The 20385-nt window shown below is 47.7% G+C and overlaps 1 protein-coding gene and 1 long non-coding RNA gene across 2 annotated transcripts in view; both read right to left on the bottom strand.

Moving 5' to 3' along the window:
- LOC135822417 (uncharacterized) overlaps window positions 1-20385 on the bottom strand; it is a 173901-nt gene that overhangs the window by 2270 nt on the left and 151246 nt on the right. The window contains exons 2-4 of the mRNA XM_065335187.1: window positions 1788-2300; window positions 912-1173; window positions 172-292 (exon numbers count right to left, since the gene is read on the bottom strand). Coding sequence (XP_065191259.1) covers window positions 172-240 — 69 coding nt within the window. The 5' untranslated portion in view covers window positions 241-292; window positions 912-1173; window positions 1788-2300. The remainder of the gene's footprint in view (window positions 1-171; window positions 293-911; window positions 1174-1787; window positions 2301-20385) is intronic.
- Window positions 9057-11190, bottom strand: LOC135822413 (uncharacterized). The gene is made up of 2 exons (XR_010554479.1): window positions 10506-11190; window positions 9057-9754 (listed from the first exon to the last, which is right to left on the bottom strand). It is a non-coding gene; the product is annotated as an uncharacterized LOC135822413 (long non-coding RNA).

Raw genomic sequence — 20385 nt, 5'->3', positions numbered from 1 at the left:
TATTGTGGGAAATCGTAAACAACTCCAACTATATTCTAGACATTCGATCCTGATGGCAGTCAAAATTTAGCCGCCACAGTAAGGTTCTAAATTCCATGTTACCGCTGCACTTGCTCAACAAGTATTGACCACATTATAAAAGAATGTGCCCCACAGCTAGGTGACTCATACCTTATTAGGGACGCTGTGAGGACGGTATGACATGTTTCTTAGCACACCCACGGCAGCGTGCTGCACCATTTCATCTCTCTGCAAAATGAGACCGACCAAGGCTGGTATGGCACCAAGAGCCCTGCAAAGAAGAACACACACACATTCACAAAATGGTCAATTGCTGGCATATCGTTGGTGGATAATTCTTAATTTGAAGCAGCAGCGGCAACAGCAACAGGAGAGGCAGCAGCAGCAACAGGAGCAACAGCAGAAGTAACAGGAAAATCAGCAAGAGCGAAAGCAGTAACAGGGGAAGCAGCAGAAATACCTGCAGCAGCAGCAGCAGGGACAGCAACAGCAGCAGAAATAGTAGCAGCAGCAAGAACAACAACAACAACAACGACAACAACAACAACAACAACAACAACAACAACAACAACAACAACAACAACAACAACAACAACAACAACAACAACAACAACAACAACAACAACAACAACAACAACAGCACGGGGAGCAGCAGCAGCAGCAGCAGCAGCAGTAGAAGACTAGATAGTTACTTGGCCAACTGAAAGTTGGAACAAACCTCCAGCTTACTTGTAGATTTACAGTCTCTAATTGATAATGATACGGTACTTCTCTGATGTTTCAAGTTAACATCAAAATTATAAAAAACTTGCATTGCTACCATATAGGCTCTCCCAATGGGAGGGAGTCAGCCTTCATTCTATGCTGTGATTGTCAGGTTTGCTCCTCACCTCAGTTGAGTTTTGACATGGTCATTGGTACACGATGCATGCTAAAGATACCCAGCGGCGTTGGCAACCACGACCGTATCGCGGCTGTTGAGGAGCCCCACCACGTCGTGCAGTGATAGCTGATGCGCTGGCGACCGGTCTGGCTGCTGCTGCTGCTGCCTAGAGGAGTGTGACTGCGACTGCTGAGATTACTGGGAGTGCGCACCTGCCTGAGAGCTCTGCGCTGACTCGTTTCTTGCCGGCTGATAGTCATGTCCGTCCTCTACAAAGCAAGAATGAATAAAATCATGTACTAGTATATGAATGTTCATGATTGTCCTGTTGCGGCCAGGGACACTGGCCTTGCAACGGTGAGCACTGCTCAGTGCTGGTCCTTTTTCGCAGTGTGCACATGAACTACAGTGCATGTACGAGGTAAATGCAGAAACTGAGAAAGGGCGCCGGCTGTGGTCATCCCCCTGAACTACATGTACAGTGCATGTATGAGGTAAATGCAGCAAGGGCGCCGGCCGCAGTCATCCCATCGGAGTTAATGTCCACAACAGTAGTTCTGCATTGTCAAGCAATGCACAGACTTTTGCATGAAGAGGTGATTAGGTCCACATTGTTCAAGCAACAGAATGCTTTGCAGCATGGAAAACTACCCACAAAAGTAAAACGTAATCGAGTAGGGCGTATAATGCCCGTAAAAGGCAGAGCTTTCCACATTGTTTTCCCCTCCTTGCCTCACTCCACCCTATGTTCAGGCTACCTGTTTTGGACCTCCAGTTTTCTGACAAACACTTCAAAAATGCTACAATGCAAGTTTCCGTGACGATTCCCTACAGGAATGGTGGGGAGGGGGGGGGGGGGGGTTGGATATACATGTCAGCTCACCTGATGGGGTTTCCGAATGGTCCATGGCCTGGGCAGCAATGGCCTGTCGCGAGTGGCTGTTCATTCCCCTGATCGCCAGTGCTACCTCCTGTTCCGGAGACTCCTGCCGTTTAACTGGGTGTCGGGCCCGTGAGGCACCGTCTGGCTGCTCATTGTACCGGGACGGAATGCTTGAAATATTCTGATAGCTGCCATCGTCTGTTCGATTTCCCCGGACCAGGCTATTGTACTGGCCGAGATGTTGATTGGCGAGACTGGCAGGTAGCGCAGCTTCGTCACTGTACCAGGACGGCGGTGACCTCAGTGGCGATATCGTGCTGTCCTTTCCCACACCGGGATTGACTTCTGCAGCCGCACCGTAGCCGCGAGGGTCGGCTTCCGACTCGGGAATAGGGTCAATGGACGATGCACGGCGTGGCAGTGTGCTCTCCCCATCATCACGTCGCATGCTGTCATTGCTGCCGTACCGACCCCTGGTTTGGCTTCCTCCAGTCAACACACTGAGTCTAAGGTCTACATGCAAGCATAGGAACAGCAAGCCAAATACTTCAGATATGATTGTAAAGAACAGAAACCATCACCCTGTGCTGTTGTGATAGCAAATGCATGTGCACTGAGTACACCTTGCACCATGCCTTGCCGACTAGCACCATGATAATACGATACTATGCTTAGGTTGCTGGCCTGCGAGAAGAATTATCTATTCACTCCCTGATTCATGTGAAAGTGCAAATGCCATTCTATCACTATTATCTTACTTTCAATACTAAGGACAGGACCATGCTACTATCCCACGGCATGCGTTACACTTAGCATACATACTCATTCTTCCAAGTTGCTTCACCTTATGATCTTGCATTTGTAAGCCCTATTTGAATATTGTGGCCAGCTGTCTTTTATGGTACGGTACGGGATAGCGCCAGGCATGCCGACGGCACAAACACACATGGAATTAAAGCTGTGTGGACCCTGGCTTGCACCAGGCGTTACTGAAGTAACATCTTTTGCATAGCTACGGGAATAAAATCAGTTCAGTGACTGGCGAGTTCGAGATCACAATAGGGATCTCCGCGGGGGCTATTGACGCTGTGAATTTTTTAGTGTTGAAACGAGCGTATCTATAACAAACGAGCGATCAGTTTCATCGATGTGGCAATTATGATTTTTAAATCTTTTTTTCCTAAGTTCGATATTTTTGAGCTGGTTCAAATTATCACCGCCGGCATATGGGGTTGCTGCTGCTTCACTTCGGACTGCTGTTTGGTGTCGAGATGTCTTTTCAACGCCGTCGTTGAACAGCCTTTGAAAGAATACTAGTAGACCGCTTTCACAAGTAGCCCTGTTCTTCGCTGCATCGCGGGAAAAAACTTCCAAACGACTGAGCGTAACTTTCACTCAAATGGAGAGTTGACAGAAGCATGACCTGCGACAGGTCAGCAGATGCGAAACAAGACAAGTCCACCAAAGCTGCAATGACAACTGAAACAACTCAGTGTCGTGCAGATACAGTCACTGTAACTGCGAGTGATTTTCACTTTGCGCGGGACTAGACTCTCGTCGTCTCGATCGACCAGGGAGTCGAAAAATATTCTACGACTCCCCGGTCGACATGTACTGCCATGTGTACGGAGCACGGTGTAGAGGAGACGGCTCGATACCGGGACGTTTTGACAGCCAAATTTGTATAGACCCAAACCGATCATCAGCGTTGATTTTTCACTCGAAATATGTTTGTGGAAGGAAACTGGCATGTTGAAGTTTGCTCTGGGGCCAGAGTCAATCGAACTGAGCCACTCCTTCGTGTTGACCCATTGCCTCCAAGTTGCCCAATTTTTCGCTTCAAAAAAGTTCAAATCAGAGGTGGCTCCAAACCGGACACGTTTTAGAGTGCACGTCAAATTCACTCTGGGTCTGAAATTAGGTAATTGCTATCGCTCCACGACGGCCAGTACAGAGTAACAATAAGCCTTGTGTGTGATTCCATTAGTTTTGATTGGTATGCGGTGCTTTATTGGCGAGAGGCGAGCCGCTGTTTACCTGCGACAAGAAGTTGATTTTTCGAAAGTCGTAAAACTCAAGTCGCAGTGCGAAGCAACACGTCAAAAACTCACCTGCTTGATATGGCGCTTCTGGTCATCGCAGAGCCATGAAATTTTGGCTCGGAGTATAACACATAGTAGTCTCACTGTGACATATGTTTTCTAATCAAAATACCAATAGAGAAAGTGAATATTGAGTCCGTTCCGGTTTGCAACCGGTGTCCTATTTGAAACCGTCCCCTCTACGGTGTTTGTTAGTGCAAACGAGCTGGCCGCACTAACGAGCCGAGTTTCCGGCGAGCGAGCTAACGAGTAGACTCTACCCGGTGAGATCGTTTCAACACTAGACATCTTCTTTGCTGAAAGCTTCAATTGAGCAATGTGTGAGTGTGAGCATGTACTATCACTCCTCAGTAAGTGGGTGATGACAAGGTGCAGAAAAAGGATTGACTGCATCAGGGTATCCGTCCCGGGATCCAACTGCAGTTACCCCTGCCCCCAGTGAAAGCAATACTTGCTACTAGTGTGGGTGGCTAAATCAGAGTGGATCTGATATAAGCTTCACTAGCACCATTGATTACACAAGAGTTAATCTAGCCAGAAGCAGTCCATGGTTAGCAGGTCAGGGCCGGAGGCTGTTTCTGCTTCCGCGGAGCGGCCGAATGGCCATCTTTAAGGGGGTCTGGGGTCCTCCCTAAGAAAATGTTTGGAATTTAGACGGCAAATCATGCACTCTGGGCGACTCCCTGTACAAAATCATCATCGAAACTTTTTCTCCCCGGTTTTGGACATTCCACGTGGACCGACTTTTTGGGAAATTGGTATGGCCATGGCTGTACCGGCCGTACCAGTGGCGCCGGCCCTGCAGGTATGTGTACTTCAAATAGAAAGTATATGAACCCTGGAACCAACAAAGGTGGCAGGTACAACATTGCACCTTCAAGCAGCCGAGCCTGTTGGCAACAGACCCAACACAATCAGGCATAAGTGTACCTACCAACTGAACTAGCTGGCACACACACACACACACACACACACACAAACACACACAAACAAACACACACACACACACACACAACCGCTCACACGCACGCACACTCAGACATGCCTGTCGCGGAAGCGATGATGGCGAACAGCTATGTTTGACATAGCAACTTGTGCTGGGATTACACCATTCAACAGCTTGCAAGGCTGATGAATTGACCACCACTAATTTTATCCTGGTATCTACTATCCACCACACAGCTGATGCATGCATAAACACACACACAAACACACACACACACACACACGCACTACAACGCATATTATCATTATGAACAAATTGACCATTCCTGGTGCCGTCGGCAATGCTGCTGTGGGCTTTGCTCCTGCGTCCTGGGAACGATAATCCTGCTCATTCAGCGTGCTACGTATTTTGCTGTTAGTACTGAGACGGACGGCTACTGAAAATGTTATTGCGTCTGCGTTGTTGTGATTGCTGTTGCTACGCTGCCTGCTCTTCCCATGGCTGTTGCTTCTGCTATGACTGCGGATCTTGTTATGCCTGTGATTCTTGCTATGGCTGATGTTGCCAAGCCTGTTGGTCTCATCTCTTATCTGCCATAATGCCTGATGTTGTATGACACTCCTGATACTGACTAATAGTAATACCTCTGTCTTCTTCACGTAACACTCTGTCAATGCCGTTTCAGTTCTGCCTCAGGACACACTTGAAGTGCTTAGTGAACACCAGCAAGCCTTCAGTGTGTAATTTCTGGAACTGGCTGTTGTCGTTTGGATGCTGCACACAATTACAGCCAGGAATTCTGCACTGACGCAATCGAAGACTTGAGCTTGGGATAGGCAGTGACATGTTCATAATGCAAATAGATGATGTCCTATTCCAGTGGCGAATGTCCACGTCGCGCTAATCCTATCACACTCTGCTCTGATCTTCTTCATGAGGCTCAACTGCCACGGACTCAGTTCTACAAGCACTATAACACAGCTAAATGGGTGATACTACATGCAAGTACATGTAGATCAGCACATCTACGATTGTTCTTCCACTTAAAGAATCGTCCCTTCGTTTCACAGCATAGAATAGGCGAATAGCTGTCTCTGAGCTAGTAGTAGTAACCAGGAGGGACATCCTTTACTTCGTCTTGTGCAGACTGAGTCTTGGCCACTCCGCTCTCGAATGGCTATTCGCTCGCCGAGCAACTCTCTTTCTTGTCTCCAGCGCGCTAGCGGCATCCACTCAGCGTCAGAGCCAGCTGCGATTTCTCGAATCGGCAGCAACTTCGCAGTCTCATATTCATAAGGACACTCTGACACAACAAAAATTAATGTAATTGTTACTTCGCTGTCTCCAGAATCCTCAGAGCCAGCCGCACACTACTCCACAAGACTCTTTTTGTCGATACTGAGAAGCTGAGCTACTTACCTGCCGAGAAACAGCAGGGTGCTCGGTAGTACGAGTAGTGGCAAGAGTCCATAAACTCTTGCAGTCTTCTTTCTTGGGTACTACACTGGTAAAAAGACATCATCGCAAGAAGAAGTAAACAAACCATACTACTACTGTACTAGGTACATGTACTAGACTGTAGACTACTTCGGCTTCGGCAAAATATTTTTCTCTTGCCAGTCTTGGCCTGTAGCGCTATCATGCTCTGTAGAGTCGGAGTGTAGACCATGGTAGACTGTAGCCTGTGTAGGTCAAGACGCGAAGGACTAAAGGGACCGTCACTTAATTTTTGCCGACTACCCGCCAAAAAAATCTTTTCGTTTCACGTGTCAGACACGTCCGCGAGCGCGCGTACGACTCTCGCGGGCCCGCGCGCGCTACCTTTCACGTCAGGCAATCCAGAATCTGTTCACGCCACATGGCTGGATAGCGCGTACATGCAAACATGATTGAAGACTTGCAAAATCAATTTTTTCCAAGTCCAGGTGCTAGGCCTAGGCAGTACTAATGCCTAATGCCAAGGCAGCTGACTTTATTTTCGGAGAGACACTACACTACTCATTGAAGTAAAAAGTAACAATGAATAGCGATATCATCTAGGAAGGATCGCTACCCTAACGCGAAGGAAAGGCCTTGCGCGGCTGCTCTACGAAGTGTTGAAGAAAGACTCATCAAAGTTAGTTGGTGGACGAACAACTTGCTGGCGCCGGAAAACTTGGCCCCCAACGATGGTGTTTGGTGAATCATCAAGCATAATGTCTTGTAGCAGTGTTCACCGAGGAAGGAGAACGCTCTAGCCGCTGCTGTTGTCCGTTTCATCCACGTTGGGCGTTAGCTGCACCGCGCCTATTGTGTTTTAGTATTCCATGGACACACATTAGCATTCAGAGCGATTGTGGAGCCACAATTTACTTCACACAGCGTTGTATTGTCCACGAGCGCAAACTTCATTATCAGCAGTAACTGTTACTCTTCATCCTACATTGTAGACTTGGAGTATACACGGCCTTGTCACGACAGCGACAGCTCTACAGAGTGTTCAAGTGAGAAACATTAATTTCTATTGTTGGTGGACGAATAAATGGCTGGTTCCGAAAAAACACGGCCTGCACCGATGGTGTTTGGTGGATCATCAAACAGGGTGACCAGCAGTGTTCACCGAGGAAGGAGAATGCACTCGCCACCACTGCGATTCATCCAAGTGGGCGTTAGCTGCGCCGCGCCTATTGTGTTTTAGTATTCCATGGATGCACACTAGCGTTCTCAGCGATTGTGGAGCCACAACATAATATCTTCATGCGGCTTTGCACTGTCCAAGAGCAGAAACGTCAGCAGTGACCCTTCATCATACATGTAGATTTGGAGTATACACACCATGCGCCAATGGGCCTTGGCACAACAGCGGCAGCTCTACGGAGTGTTCAAGTGAGAAACATTTGTTTCGACTTTTGGTGGACGAACAAATCGTCGGTGCCGAAAAACGTGGCCTGCGCCGATGGTGTTTGAACCATCGAGGGCTCCGGAAGCAGCAGCTGAGCCAGATCAGCCAGTCTTTTCCAACTCTCAGTTGCCGGACTCCGTGCTGCAGCTAGCAGCACTGGCACCAGCCGGAAATATTTTTCCGCCGATACCCGTTACTTCCAGTTCTGTCAAGGGCATAACTGGAATCCATTGCCAGGTGATGACTTTTTACTTTATGTGTTATTTTGCTGCCGAGTTGTTCAGAACTTTTCAGCCCCGATCTGTCCATGTCTACATGTCAGCCATCCGCAAACTTCATGTGGAAGTTGGCTTTACCTACCCGTCAGGCCCAATGACTCGCCTCGCAAGGTTCCTGTCGGGCATCAACAGGTCATCATCGACACAGCGTCATCGCCTGCTGATAACCACTCAACTTCTCAGGGAGATTAGCCGGCATGTTGCCTTTCCACGGATGTGGCACCGTCATGACAAGGCCATGCTAAGGGCAAACTGACTGCTTTATTTTAGCTTTACATTACCGCAGTCAGTCCAGCACAATACGCCAATCGTATTTCACTATTACTCGCGTGTCATAATTGGGGATATGGGCTGCTCCGCCCTATATCCCTGATATTCCAACTAGACGAAAAGTGTGTTCTGAGCCTGTATCGCGTATAATAGGCTCATCGTAAAACAAATAATAAGTCTTAAAAATCAGGGTTCACGTGACACTCGGGTTCCAGCCAAGTTTTCCGCATCCGCAGGAACGCTACCCCCCTCTTGAATCATAGCATAGTGGACTCTGCAATGAACAGATTATGAAACTCCCTGCAGATTTACTACGATCATTTCTGGTGACTGGTCTTGGGGCACCGTGGAAGCTGTGACTGGTTGCCAAGTTTTGTTTTGTGACTACTTCGAAGCACAGCTCTGATTGATCACAGAGTCTTACTGTTGTGAATATTTATATCGATTGAGAAGTCAAGCAGCCACGGGGCGCTGGCCTTGCAGCTGTGAGTATGCATACGGTACATATTCACATGACTCTATTGTATGCTGGACACTGCTGGTCCATTGTTGCAGTGTGTAAGTGAACTGCAGAACCTATTCCGTGATAAAACACCTACTCTTGAAAGCCTGAATGTTTGAGCTAATAGTCTTTTACTTCACTCTCATGCTGCTCATATAACTATACCATACGCCAGAAGACCCTAAGTTAGTTCTAAGATTTTGTGGACCATGTGACCATGTGGTACTTTCACTCTACAGCCAAGTCAACCTCTTCGTCAACACACAGGGTTTTCCTCAGACACAAGCGAATGGTTTACTCCACTCTGGAGAAGAACACAGTTTACTCTCTCGAACACCAACCGCAGATAACTACGGAATGTACTTCAGAAGTAGGAAGTGCAACAACTGCTAGAATATTGAACTGTCGTCCACACAAAACAACTTGATAAAGACAACTGAAAACCAAAACACATGCAACTGCCAACATGCATGTAACAGCAACTGCAAGCCAGAACTACAGACTCCGCGCAGGGAGGAACAGGGGAAACAGAGGTAACGCTTCCGACTCCGAGAGCTTCGAATAGCAGCGGACAAAACAATCCATCAACCTTGCGTGTCACCTTGCGCTACCGCAAACGAACACCTATGGATGCACAGTGCAGCACAGACTCAGTGCATGCACGGTGTAATAACTGGAGTACATGTAAACCGACAACGGTCACCTTGCACCCTATGCAGTAAGTTACATAGGCGGTGCCAACAAAAGAGCAGGGTTCGTGTATCGTGCACACTCCAATGGCACAGCAGAAAATTTTCTCACCAATAGCCACTGCTAGCTGTTTTGTCATCTTGCTGTGCCAAATGATGCTGTATAGACGTGCCAAGCAGTGCTGTTCTGAAGTCATTCAGTTTCCATTGTGTCCCTGCATCTGAAAAGCCTCGCGATTCGTCCAGTTGAATCAGCGTTCGGCATGATCCGTATCTTGGTCACAGCACCGTGTGACGATCTGGTGACATCAGACGGATATAATACACAAGAGACAATTGTGATATTTCTACGTTGTGTTAACTTCAGACACATAATCTAAATAAAAGGGGGGTTGTCAACCGACAACCGCTCTATTTAGTTGCTTTTCACTCTTTAGATGAAAATTCTTTTATTAATTATGTCGAAAAATTATGCGGTTGTCAGTTGACAACCACCCTTTAATTTACACTGCAGTTGCGTGATGTCCACCACTTTCTGTACATAATCTAAGAGTACTAAAACAGCCACTGACTTCCAACTACCAAGGGAAAGCAAGCCCAAGCGCAGGAGAACCGTGCGCGCGGGTACGTGACATATAATATCGTAGTAGAGCTGGCAGGCAAGGCATGATCAGGGGTTTAGGCCCTGCCTGTAAACGCTCTGATTGGCTCAAACCCTGGCAACAATCACGTGACATGTCTGAAAATACAAGTAGTTGCGATTTATGCTGAAGTTCAAACTGACGAAACACGTGCAGCGCTACACCATGAACCGTGTGGAAACAAAAATAAGTAGAGGAGACACGGGATAACAGACATGAACTCAGGGTCAAACTGATAACTGTGAAACGTGAATGCATGCAGTATATGGAGACAAAACAAAGTCACAGAATTCAGTACGTAACAAGTACTACACACTAACCTCGTACATGAGAATGTCGCGACACCATTTGAATTAGCTCTTACACCCCACTTATGTTTCAGTCAGTAAGAGTACACATGCGTACTTACGTTGACTCTATTTTATCTGACTTGTCCAACACCATCGTTGTGAGCCTTCGGCACTTGGGAATACACAGGACAGATAAGATAGCAGCAAGAGCATCTCCCCGCTCTGTGAACACAGCTCAGACGCCATGCTTCATGATTGTGTGCCCATGGAATACAAGGACACAATAGGCTTGGTGCAGCTAACGAAATGGATGAACGGTCGACGGCCTGAGTGTTCTCCTTCCTCGATCAACACTGACAGTCACCACATACCATGCTTGATGTTTCAAGCACCATCGGCGCAGGCCACGTTTTTCGGCACCGACGATTTGTTCGTCCACCAAAAGTCGAAACAAATGTTTCTCACTTGAACACTCCGTAGAGCTGCCGCTGTTGTGCCGAGGCCCATTGGCGCATGGTGTGTATACTCCAAATCTACATGTATGATGATGGGTCACTGCTGACGTTTCTGCTCTTGGACAGTGCAACGCCGCATGAAGATATGTTGTGGCTCCACAATCGCTGAGAACGCTAGTGTGCATCCATGGAATACTAAAACACAATAGGCGCGGCGCAGCTAACGCCCACTTGGATGAATCGGAGTGGTGGCGAGTGCATTCTCCTTCCTCAGTGAACACTGCTGGTCACCCTGTTTGATGATCCACCAAACACCATCGGTGCAGGCCGTGTTTTTTCGGAACCAGCCATTTATTCGTCCACCAACAATAGAAATTAATGTTTCTCACTTGAACACTCTGCATGATCTGTAGAGCTGTCGCTGTCGTGACAAGGCCGTGTATACTCCAAGTCTACATGTAGGATGAAGAGTAACAGTTACTGCTGATAATTAAGTTTGCGCTCGTGGACAATACAACGCTGTGTGAAGTAAATTGTGGCTCCACAATCGCTCTGAATGCTAATGTGTGTCCATGGAATACTAAAACACAATAGGCGCGGTGCAGCTAACGCCCAACGTGGATGAAACGGACAACAGCAGCGGCTAGAGCGTTCTCCTTCCTCGGTGAACACTGCTACAAGACATTATGCTTGATGATTCACCAAACACCATCGTTGGGGGCCAAGTTTTCCGGCGCCAGCGAGTTGTTCGTCCACCAACTAAATTTGATGAGTCTTTCTTCAACACTTCGTAGAGCAGCCGCGCAAGGCCTTTCCTTCGCGTTAGGGTAGCGATCCTTCCTAGATGATATCGCTATTCATTGTTACTTTTTACTACAAGGAGTAGTGTTTCTCCGAAAATAAAGTCAGCTGCCTGGGCATTGATTAGGCATTAGTACTGCCTAGGCCTAGCACCTGGACTTGGAAAAAAATTGATTTTGCAAGTCTTCAATCATGTTTACGCGCTATCCAGCCATGAACAGATTGCTTGACGTGAAAGGTAGCGCGAGTACGAGTCGTACGCGCTCGCGGTCCGCGAACGTGTCAGTGACACGTGAAACGAAAAGATTTTTTTGGCGGGTAGTCGGCAAAAATTAAGTGACGGTCCCTTTAGTCCTTCGCGGTCAAGACTGGGTCACGTCACCATGGTCACGGCAAAGACTAAGTCACGTTGCGAAGGACTAAAGGGACCGTCACTTAATTATTTTTGCCGTCTACCCGCCAAAAAAATCTTTTCGTTTCACGTGTCAGACACGTCCGCGAGCGCGCGCGTACGACTCGACTCGTACCTTTCACGTCAAGCAATCTGTTCACGCCACATGGCTGGATAGCGCGTACATGCAAACAATGTTACATGATTGTCAGATTGAAGACTTGCAAAATTAATTTTACAAGTCCAGGCGCTAGTATGCCTAGGCGCACTAATATAGTGCCTACACTAGTAATGCAGTAATGGCAGCTGACTTTATTTTCGGAGAAACACTACTCATTGTAGTAAAAAGTAACAATGAATAGCGATATCATCTAGGAAGGATCGCTACCCTAACGCGAAGGAAAGGCCTTGCGCGGCTGCTCTACGAAGTGTTGAAGAATGACTCAAAGTTAGTTGGTGGACGAACAACTCGCAGTGGTGCCGGAAAACTGTTACTTGGCCCCCAACGATGGTGTTTGGTGAATCATCAAGCATAATGTCTTGTAGCAGTGTTCACCGAGGAAGGAGAACGCTCTAGCCGCTGCTGTTGTCCGTTTCATCCACGTTGGGCGTTAGCTGCACCGCGCCTATTGTGTTTTAGTATTCCATGGACACACATTAGCATTCAGAGCGATTGTGGAGCCACAATTTACTTCACACAGCGTTGTATTGTCCACGAGCGCAAACTTCATTATCAGCAGTAACTGTTACTCTTCAACCTACGTGTAGATTTGGAGTATACACGGCCTTGTCACGACAGCGACAGCTCTACAGAGTGTTCAAGTGAGAAACATTAATTTCAATTGTTGGTGGACGAATAAATGGCTGGTTCCGAAAAACGTGGCCTGCACCGATGGTGTTTGGTGGATCATCAAACGGGGTGACCAGCAGTGTTCACCGAGGAAGGAGAATGCACTCACCACCACTGTCGTCCGATTCATCCAAGTGGGCGTTAGCTGCGCTGCGCCTATTGTGTTTTAGTATTCCATGGACGCACACTAGCGTTCTCAGCGATTGTGGAGCCACACCATATCTTCATGCGGCGTTGCACTGTCCAAGAGCAGAAACGTCAGCAGTGGCCCATCATCATACATGTAGATTTGGAGTATACACACCATGCGCCAATGGGCCTTGGCACAACAGCGGCGGCTCTACGGAGTGTTCAAGTGAGAAACATTTGTTTCGACTGTTGGTGGACGAACAAATCATCGGTGCCGAAAAACGTGGCCTGCGCCGATGGTGTTTGAAACATCAAGCATGGTATATGGTGACTGTCAGTGTTCATCGAGGAAGGAGAACACTCAGGCCGTCGACCATTCATCCATATCGTTAGCTGCACTAAGTCTGTTGTGTCCTTGTATTCCATGGGCACACACTCATGAAGCATGGCGTCTGAGCTGTGTTCACAGAGCGGGGAGATGCTCTTGCTGCTATCTTATCTGTCCTGTGTATTCCCAAGTGCCGAAGGCTCACAACGATGGTGTTGGACAAGTCAGATAAAATGGAGTCAACGTAAGTACGCATGTGTACTCTTACTGACTGAAACATAAGTGGGGTGTAAGAGCTAATTCATATGGTGTCGTGACATTCACATGTACGAGGTTAGTGTGTAGTACTTGTTACGTACTGAATTCTGTGACTTTGTTTTGTCTCCATATACTGCATGCATTCACGTTTCACAGTTATCAGTTTGACCCTGAGTTCATGTCTGTTATCCCGTGTCTCCTCTACTCAGGCGCGTAGCACCGCCGTTGGCGGTGGTCCGGCCGGAGGGGGGGGGGGGGGTCGGGGAGATCTCCCCCCTAAATGTTTTTGAAATTAGGGTACAAAATCCTGCATTCTGGGCATTTTTGGCATTGTTTTACTATGGTGGTCGTGGTCGGGCGAAAAAGTGGTCCGGCCAAAGCCGGACCGGCCGGAGCGGCTGCTACGCCCCTGCTACTTCTTTTTGTTTCCACACGGTTCATGGTGTAGCGCTGCACGTGTTCCATCAGTTTGAACTTCGGCATAAATCGCAACTACTTGTACTTTCAGACATGTCACGTGATTGTTGCCAGGGTTTGAGCCAATCAGAGCGCTTACAGGCAGGGCCTGAACCCCTGATCATGCCCTGCCTGCCAGCTCTACTACGATATATGTCACGTACCCGCGCTGCACGGTTCTCCTGCGCTTGGGCTTGCTTTCCCTTGGTAGTTGGAAGTCAGTGGCTGTTTTAGGACTCTTAGATTATGCACAGAAAGTGGTGCACATCACGCAACTGCATTGTAAATAAAAGGGGGGTTGTCAACTGACAACCGCATAATTTTTCAACATAATTAATATAAGAATTTTCATCTAAAGAGTGAATAGCAACTAAATAGAGCGGTTGTCGGTTGACAAACCCCCTTTTATTTAGATTATGTATCTGAAGTAAACACAACGTAGAAATATCACAATTGTCTCTTGTGTATTATATCCGTCTGATGTCACCAGATCGTCACATGGTGCTGTGACCAAGATACGGATCATGACGAACGCTGATTCAACTGGACGAATCGCAACCTGACGACGAAGAATCGCGAGGCTTTTCAGATGCAGGGACACAATGGAAACTGAACGACTTCAGAACAGCACTGAAGCGTTATGTTATCATGCAAAACGCCTTTCTGCGCCGCACAAACACAGGCGGTACTACAGCAGAAGATGTCACTCACTATTCTGCAGGTGCACTGGTGACAGGCGCATGCAAGTTCACGTGAAGGAAGCGGTCTGATGGTAACTGGAATGCCAGCAGTATGAGAGGGTGTGCATTCTGCGGCGGATCTCACCTGGACAAGAGCTGCACGAAATACACAACAGTAGCACAGTGGAAAGAATAACTGATTGAACAGAAGCGTTGCTTTGTGTGTTTGCGCGCAGGGCACCGGTGAACTCAGTGCAAGGCCACCCGCAAGTGTAATATGTGTTCTCGCATGGGCCACCAATCAGAGTCACCATCATGTCACGATCTGCCCTGAATCTCAACAGAAATCTGACAGCAGGACCAACATAGTAGCTGATCAGCCTGTGGCTGACGAGGTGCCAGCATCTGGCGCAACAGCAGCTAGTGCAGCATCAACCAGTATCGCCATTGACTGTAAGATAGTCAGTCATCTTGATCGGTGCAGATTTCCTCTGGGAGTTTATGACGGGGAGCACCAGAGGACTTCCGCCAGGACTACAGTTTCTGCCTACCACAGTCGGTTTTGTGGTGACTGGCCGAACACGTCACTCCAAGCACTCAGCTATGCCGATGAGCAGCCATGCCAGCTATCGTTTCTCTAACTGATGCATCTTCCGACTCCTGCACCATCCCAGATCTGTGGGACCTAGACTGAGTTGACATCCAGGATTCAGGCAATCTTACTAACAACGACCAAGCCATTAGGCAATTCATCATTGTTCTACGATTTTGCTTGCCACCAATCGTCATGACCTGCGATACTGAGAAGGCCATTTTACAAATCAGTGCCAACCCAGCATACAGAGATGCGACACGATTTCTGTGGTTCGCCAACTCCGACAGTCCATCAGTCACCCCATCCAGCCTGCTCACGCTCATAAGCAGTCAATTTCTGCTTGGCGTGTCTTTACTGCATCATTTGGCACAGCAAGATGACAAAACAGCTAGCAGTGGCTATTGGTGAGAACATTTTCTGCTGTGCCATTGGAGTGTGCACGATACACGAACCCTGCTCTTTTGTTGGCACCGCCTCTGTAACTTACTGCATAGGGTGCAAGGTGACCGTTGTCGGTTTACATGTACTCCAGTTATTACACCGTGCATGCACTGAGTCTGTGCTGTACTGTGCATCCATAGGTGTCCGTTTGCGGTAGCGCAAGGTGACATGCAAGGTTGATGTATTGTGTTGTCCGCTGCTATTCGAAGCTCTCGGAGTCGGAAGCGTTACCTCTGTTTCCCCTGTTCCACCCTGCGCGGAGTCTGTAGTTCTGGCTTGCAGTCGCTGTTACATGCATGTTGGCAGTTGCATGTGTTTTGGTTTTCAGTTGTCTTTATTTGTTTTGTGTGGACGACAGTTCAATATTCTAGCAGTTGTTGCACGTCCTACATTCCGTAGTTATCTGCGGTTGGTGTTCGATAGAGCAAACTGTGTTCTTCTCCAGAGTGGAGTAAACCATTCGCTTGTGTCTGAGGAAAACCCTGTGTGTTGACGAAGTGGGTTGACTTGGCTGTAGAGTGAAAGTACCACATGGTCATGTGGTCCACAAAATCTTAGAACTAACTTAGGGTCTTCTGGCGTATGGTAAAATTATATGAGCAGCATGAGAGTGAAGTAAAAGACTATTAGCTCAAACAATCAGTCTTTCAAGAGTAGGTGTTTCATCACGGAATAGGTTCTGCAGTTCACTTACACACTGCAACAATGGACCAGCAGTGTCCAGCATACAATAGAGTCATGTGAATATGTACCGTATGCATACTCACAGCTGCAAGGCCAGCGCCCCGTGGCTGCTTGACTTCTCACTCGATTTTAATATTCACAACAGTAAGACTCTGTGATCAATCAGGGCTCTGTGAGCAGTTATGCTTCGAAGTAGTCACAAATGCCCTATGATCAGTCACAAAACTAAACTTGGCAACCAGTCACAGCTTCCACGGTGCCCCTAGACCAGTCACCAGAGATGACTGTAGTAAATCTGCAGAGAGTTTCATAATCTGTTCATTGCAAAGTCCACTATACACTATACTATGATTCAAGAGGGGGGTAGCGTTCCTGCGGAAGCGGAAAACTTGGCTGGAACCCGAGTGTTACGTGAACCCTGATTTTTAAGACTTTCATTATTTGTTTTACGATGAGCCTATTATACGCGATACAGGCTCAGAACACACTTTTCGTCTAGTTGGCATATCAGGGATATAGGGCGGAGCAGCCCATATCCCCAATTATGATACGCGAGTAATTATGACACGCGAGTAATAGTGAAATACGATTGGCGTATTGTGCTCGACTGACTGCGGTAATGTAAAGCTAAAATCAAGCAGTCTGTTTGCCCTTAGCATGGCCTTGTCATGCGGGTGCCACATCCGTGGAAAGGCAACACGCCGGCTAATCTCCCTGAGAAGTTGAGTGGTTATCAGCAGGCGATGACGCTGTGTCGATGATGACCTGTTGATGCCCGACAGGAACCTTGCGAGGAGAGTCATTGGGCCCGACGGGAAGGTAAAGCCAACTTCCACATGAAGTTTGCGGATGGCCGACATGTAGACATGGACAGATCGGGGCTGAAAAGTTCTGAACAACTCGGCAGCAAAATAACACAAAAAGTAAAAAGTCATCACCTGGCAATGGATTCCAGGCATGCCCTTGACAGAACTGGAAGTAACGGGTATCGGCGGAAAAATATTTCCGGCTGGTGCCAGTGCTGCTAGCTGCAGCACGGCGTCCGTCAACTGAGAGTTGGCAAGACTGGCTGATCTGGCTCAGCTGCTTCCGGAGCCCTCGATGTTTCAAACACCATCGGCGCAGGCCACATTTTCTGGCGCCGACGATTTGTTCGTCCACCAACAGTCGAAACAAATGTTTCTCACTTGCACAACCCGTAGAGCTGCCGCTGTTGCGCCAAGGCCCATTGGCGCATGGTGTGTATACTCCAAATCTACATGTATGATGATGGGTCACTGCTGACGTTTCTGCTCTTGGACAGTGCAACGCTGCATGAAGATATGTTGTGGCTCCACAATCGCTGAGAACGCTAGTGTGCGTCCATGGAATACTAAAACACAATAGGCGCGGTGCAGCTAACGCCCAACGTGGATGAAACGGACAACAGCAGCGGCTAGAGCGTTCTCCTTCCTCGGTGAACACTGCTACAAGACATTATGCTTGATGATTCACCAAACACCATCGTTGGGGGCCAAGTTTTCCGGCACCACTGCGAGTTGTTCGTCCACCAACTAACTTTGAGTCATTCTTCAACACTTCGTAGAGCAGCCGCGCAAGGCCTTTCCTTCGCGTTAGGGTAGCGATCCTTCCTAGATGATATCGCTATTCATTGTTACTTTTTACTACAAATCAATGAGTAGTGTTTCTCCGAAAATAAAGTCAGCTGCCATTACTGCATTACTACTAGTGTAGGCATTATATTAGTGCGCCTAGGCCTATACCATGTATACTACTAGCGCCTGGACTTGTAAAATTAATTTTGCAAGTCTTCAATCTGACAATCATGTAACATTGTTTGCATGTACGCGCTATCCAGCCATGTGGCGTGAACAGATTGCTTGACGTGAAAGGTAGCGAGTCGAGTCGTACGCGCGCGCTCGCGGACGTGTCTGACACGTGAAACGAAAAGATTTTTTGGCGGGTAGTCGGCAAAAATTAAGTGACGGTCCCTTTAGTCCATCGCAGCAGTAAAGGGACCGTCACTTAATTTTTGCCGACTACCCTCCAAAAAAAAATTTCGTTTCACGTGTCAGACACGTCCGCGTGCGCGTACTATCACGACTAGTCGACTCGCTACCTTTCACGTCAAGCAATCTGTTCACGCCACATGGCTGGATAGCGCGTACAAGCAATGTCATGATTGAAGACTTGCAAAATATTTTAATTAATTGCAAACAATACATGATTGAAGACCGCTGGAACTCAGACTAGTTCCAGATTGGCTAGGGTAGAGGGGACGGTTTCAAATAGGACACCGGTTGCAAACCGGAACGGACTCAATATTCACTTTCTCTCTTGCATGCTTGGTATTTTGATTAGAAAACATAATTATGTCACAGTGAGACTACGATGTGTTATACTCCGAGCCAAAATTTCATGGCTCTGCGATGACCAGAAGCGCCATATCAAGCAGGTGAGTTTTTGACGTGTTGCTTCGCACTGCGACTTGAGTTTTACAACTTTCGAAAAATCAACTTCTTGTCGCAGGTAAACAGCGGCTCGCCTCTCGCCAATAAAGCACCGCATACCAATCAAAACTAATGGAAGCACACACAAGGCTTATTGTTACTCTGTACTGGCCGTCGTGGAGCGATAGCAATTACCTAATTTCAGACCCAGAGTGAATTTGACGTGCACTCAAAAACGTGTCCGGTTTGGAGCCACCTCTGATTTGAACTTTTTTGAAGCGAAAAATTGGGCAACTTGGAGGCAATGGGTCAACACAAAGGAGTGGCTCATTTCGATTGACTCTGACCCCAGAGCAAACTTCAACATGCCAGTTTCCTTCCACAAACATATTTCGAGTGAAAAATCAACGCTGATGATCGGTTTGGGTCTATAAATTTGGCTGTCAAAACGTCCCGGTATCGAGCTGTCCCCTGTTTACCCCGTAAGGAGACCATAGCATAGGTACTAGGTCTGTGGGGACTGCCCTAGATTAATACAATATATGAAGACTTGCAAAATAATTAATTAATTTTTACAAGTCGAGCTAGGCGCTAGGCCGAGGTGCTACCGACTGTTGTGAGAGTACTGATCGCTGACTCTTTACTCAGAAATGGCAGCTGATTTTATTTTCGGAGAAACACTACTGGACTGTCATTGTAGTAAAAAGTAACAATGAATGGCGATAGCATCTAGGAAGGATCGCTACCCTAACGTGAAGGAAAGGCCTTGCGCGGCTGCTCTACGAAGTGTTGAAGAAAGACTCAAAGTTAGTTGCTGGACGAACAACTCGCTGGTGCCGGAAAATTACTGAATTGGCTCCCAACGATGGTGACTTGGTGTTTGGTGAATCATCAAGCATAATGTCTTGTAGCAGTGTTCACCGAGGAAGGAGAACGCTCTAGCCGCTGCTGTTGTCCGTTTCATCCACGTTGGGCGTTTTAGTACTCCATGGACACACATTAGCATTCTGAGCGATTGTGGAGCCACAATTTACTTCACACAGCGTTGTATTGTCCACGAGCGCAAACTTCATTATCAGCAGTATTAACTGTTACTCTTCTTTAGTCTTCACCCTACATGTAGATTTGGAGTATACACGGCCTTGTCACGACAGCGACAGCTCTACAGAGTGTTCAAGTGAGAAACATTAATTTCAATTGTTGGTGGACGAACAAATCGCTGGTTCCCAAAAACGCGGCCAGCACCGATGGTGTTTGGTGGATCGTCAAACAGGGTGACCAGCAGTGTTCACCGAGGAAGGAGAATGCACTCGCCACCACTGTCGTCCGATTCATCCAAGTGGGCATTAGCAGCGCCGCGCCTATTGTGTTTTAGTATTCCATGGACGCACACTAGCGTTCTCAGCGATTGTGGAGCCACAACTTATCTTCACGCAGCGTTGCACTGTCGCACTGTCCAAGAGCAGAAACGTCAGCAGTGA

The sequence above is a fragment of the Sycon ciliatum genome, chromosome 8, assembly GCF_964019385.1.
Source record: "Sycon ciliatum chromosome 8, ocSycCili1.1, whole genome shotgun sequence".
Taxonomy (NCBI): domain Eukaryota; kingdom Metazoa; phylum Porifera; class Calcarea; order Leucosolenida; family Sycettidae; genus Sycon; species Sycon ciliatum.
Note: the sequence above shows the minus strand (reverse complement) of the source record. Positions and strands in the feature narration are given on the sequence as shown.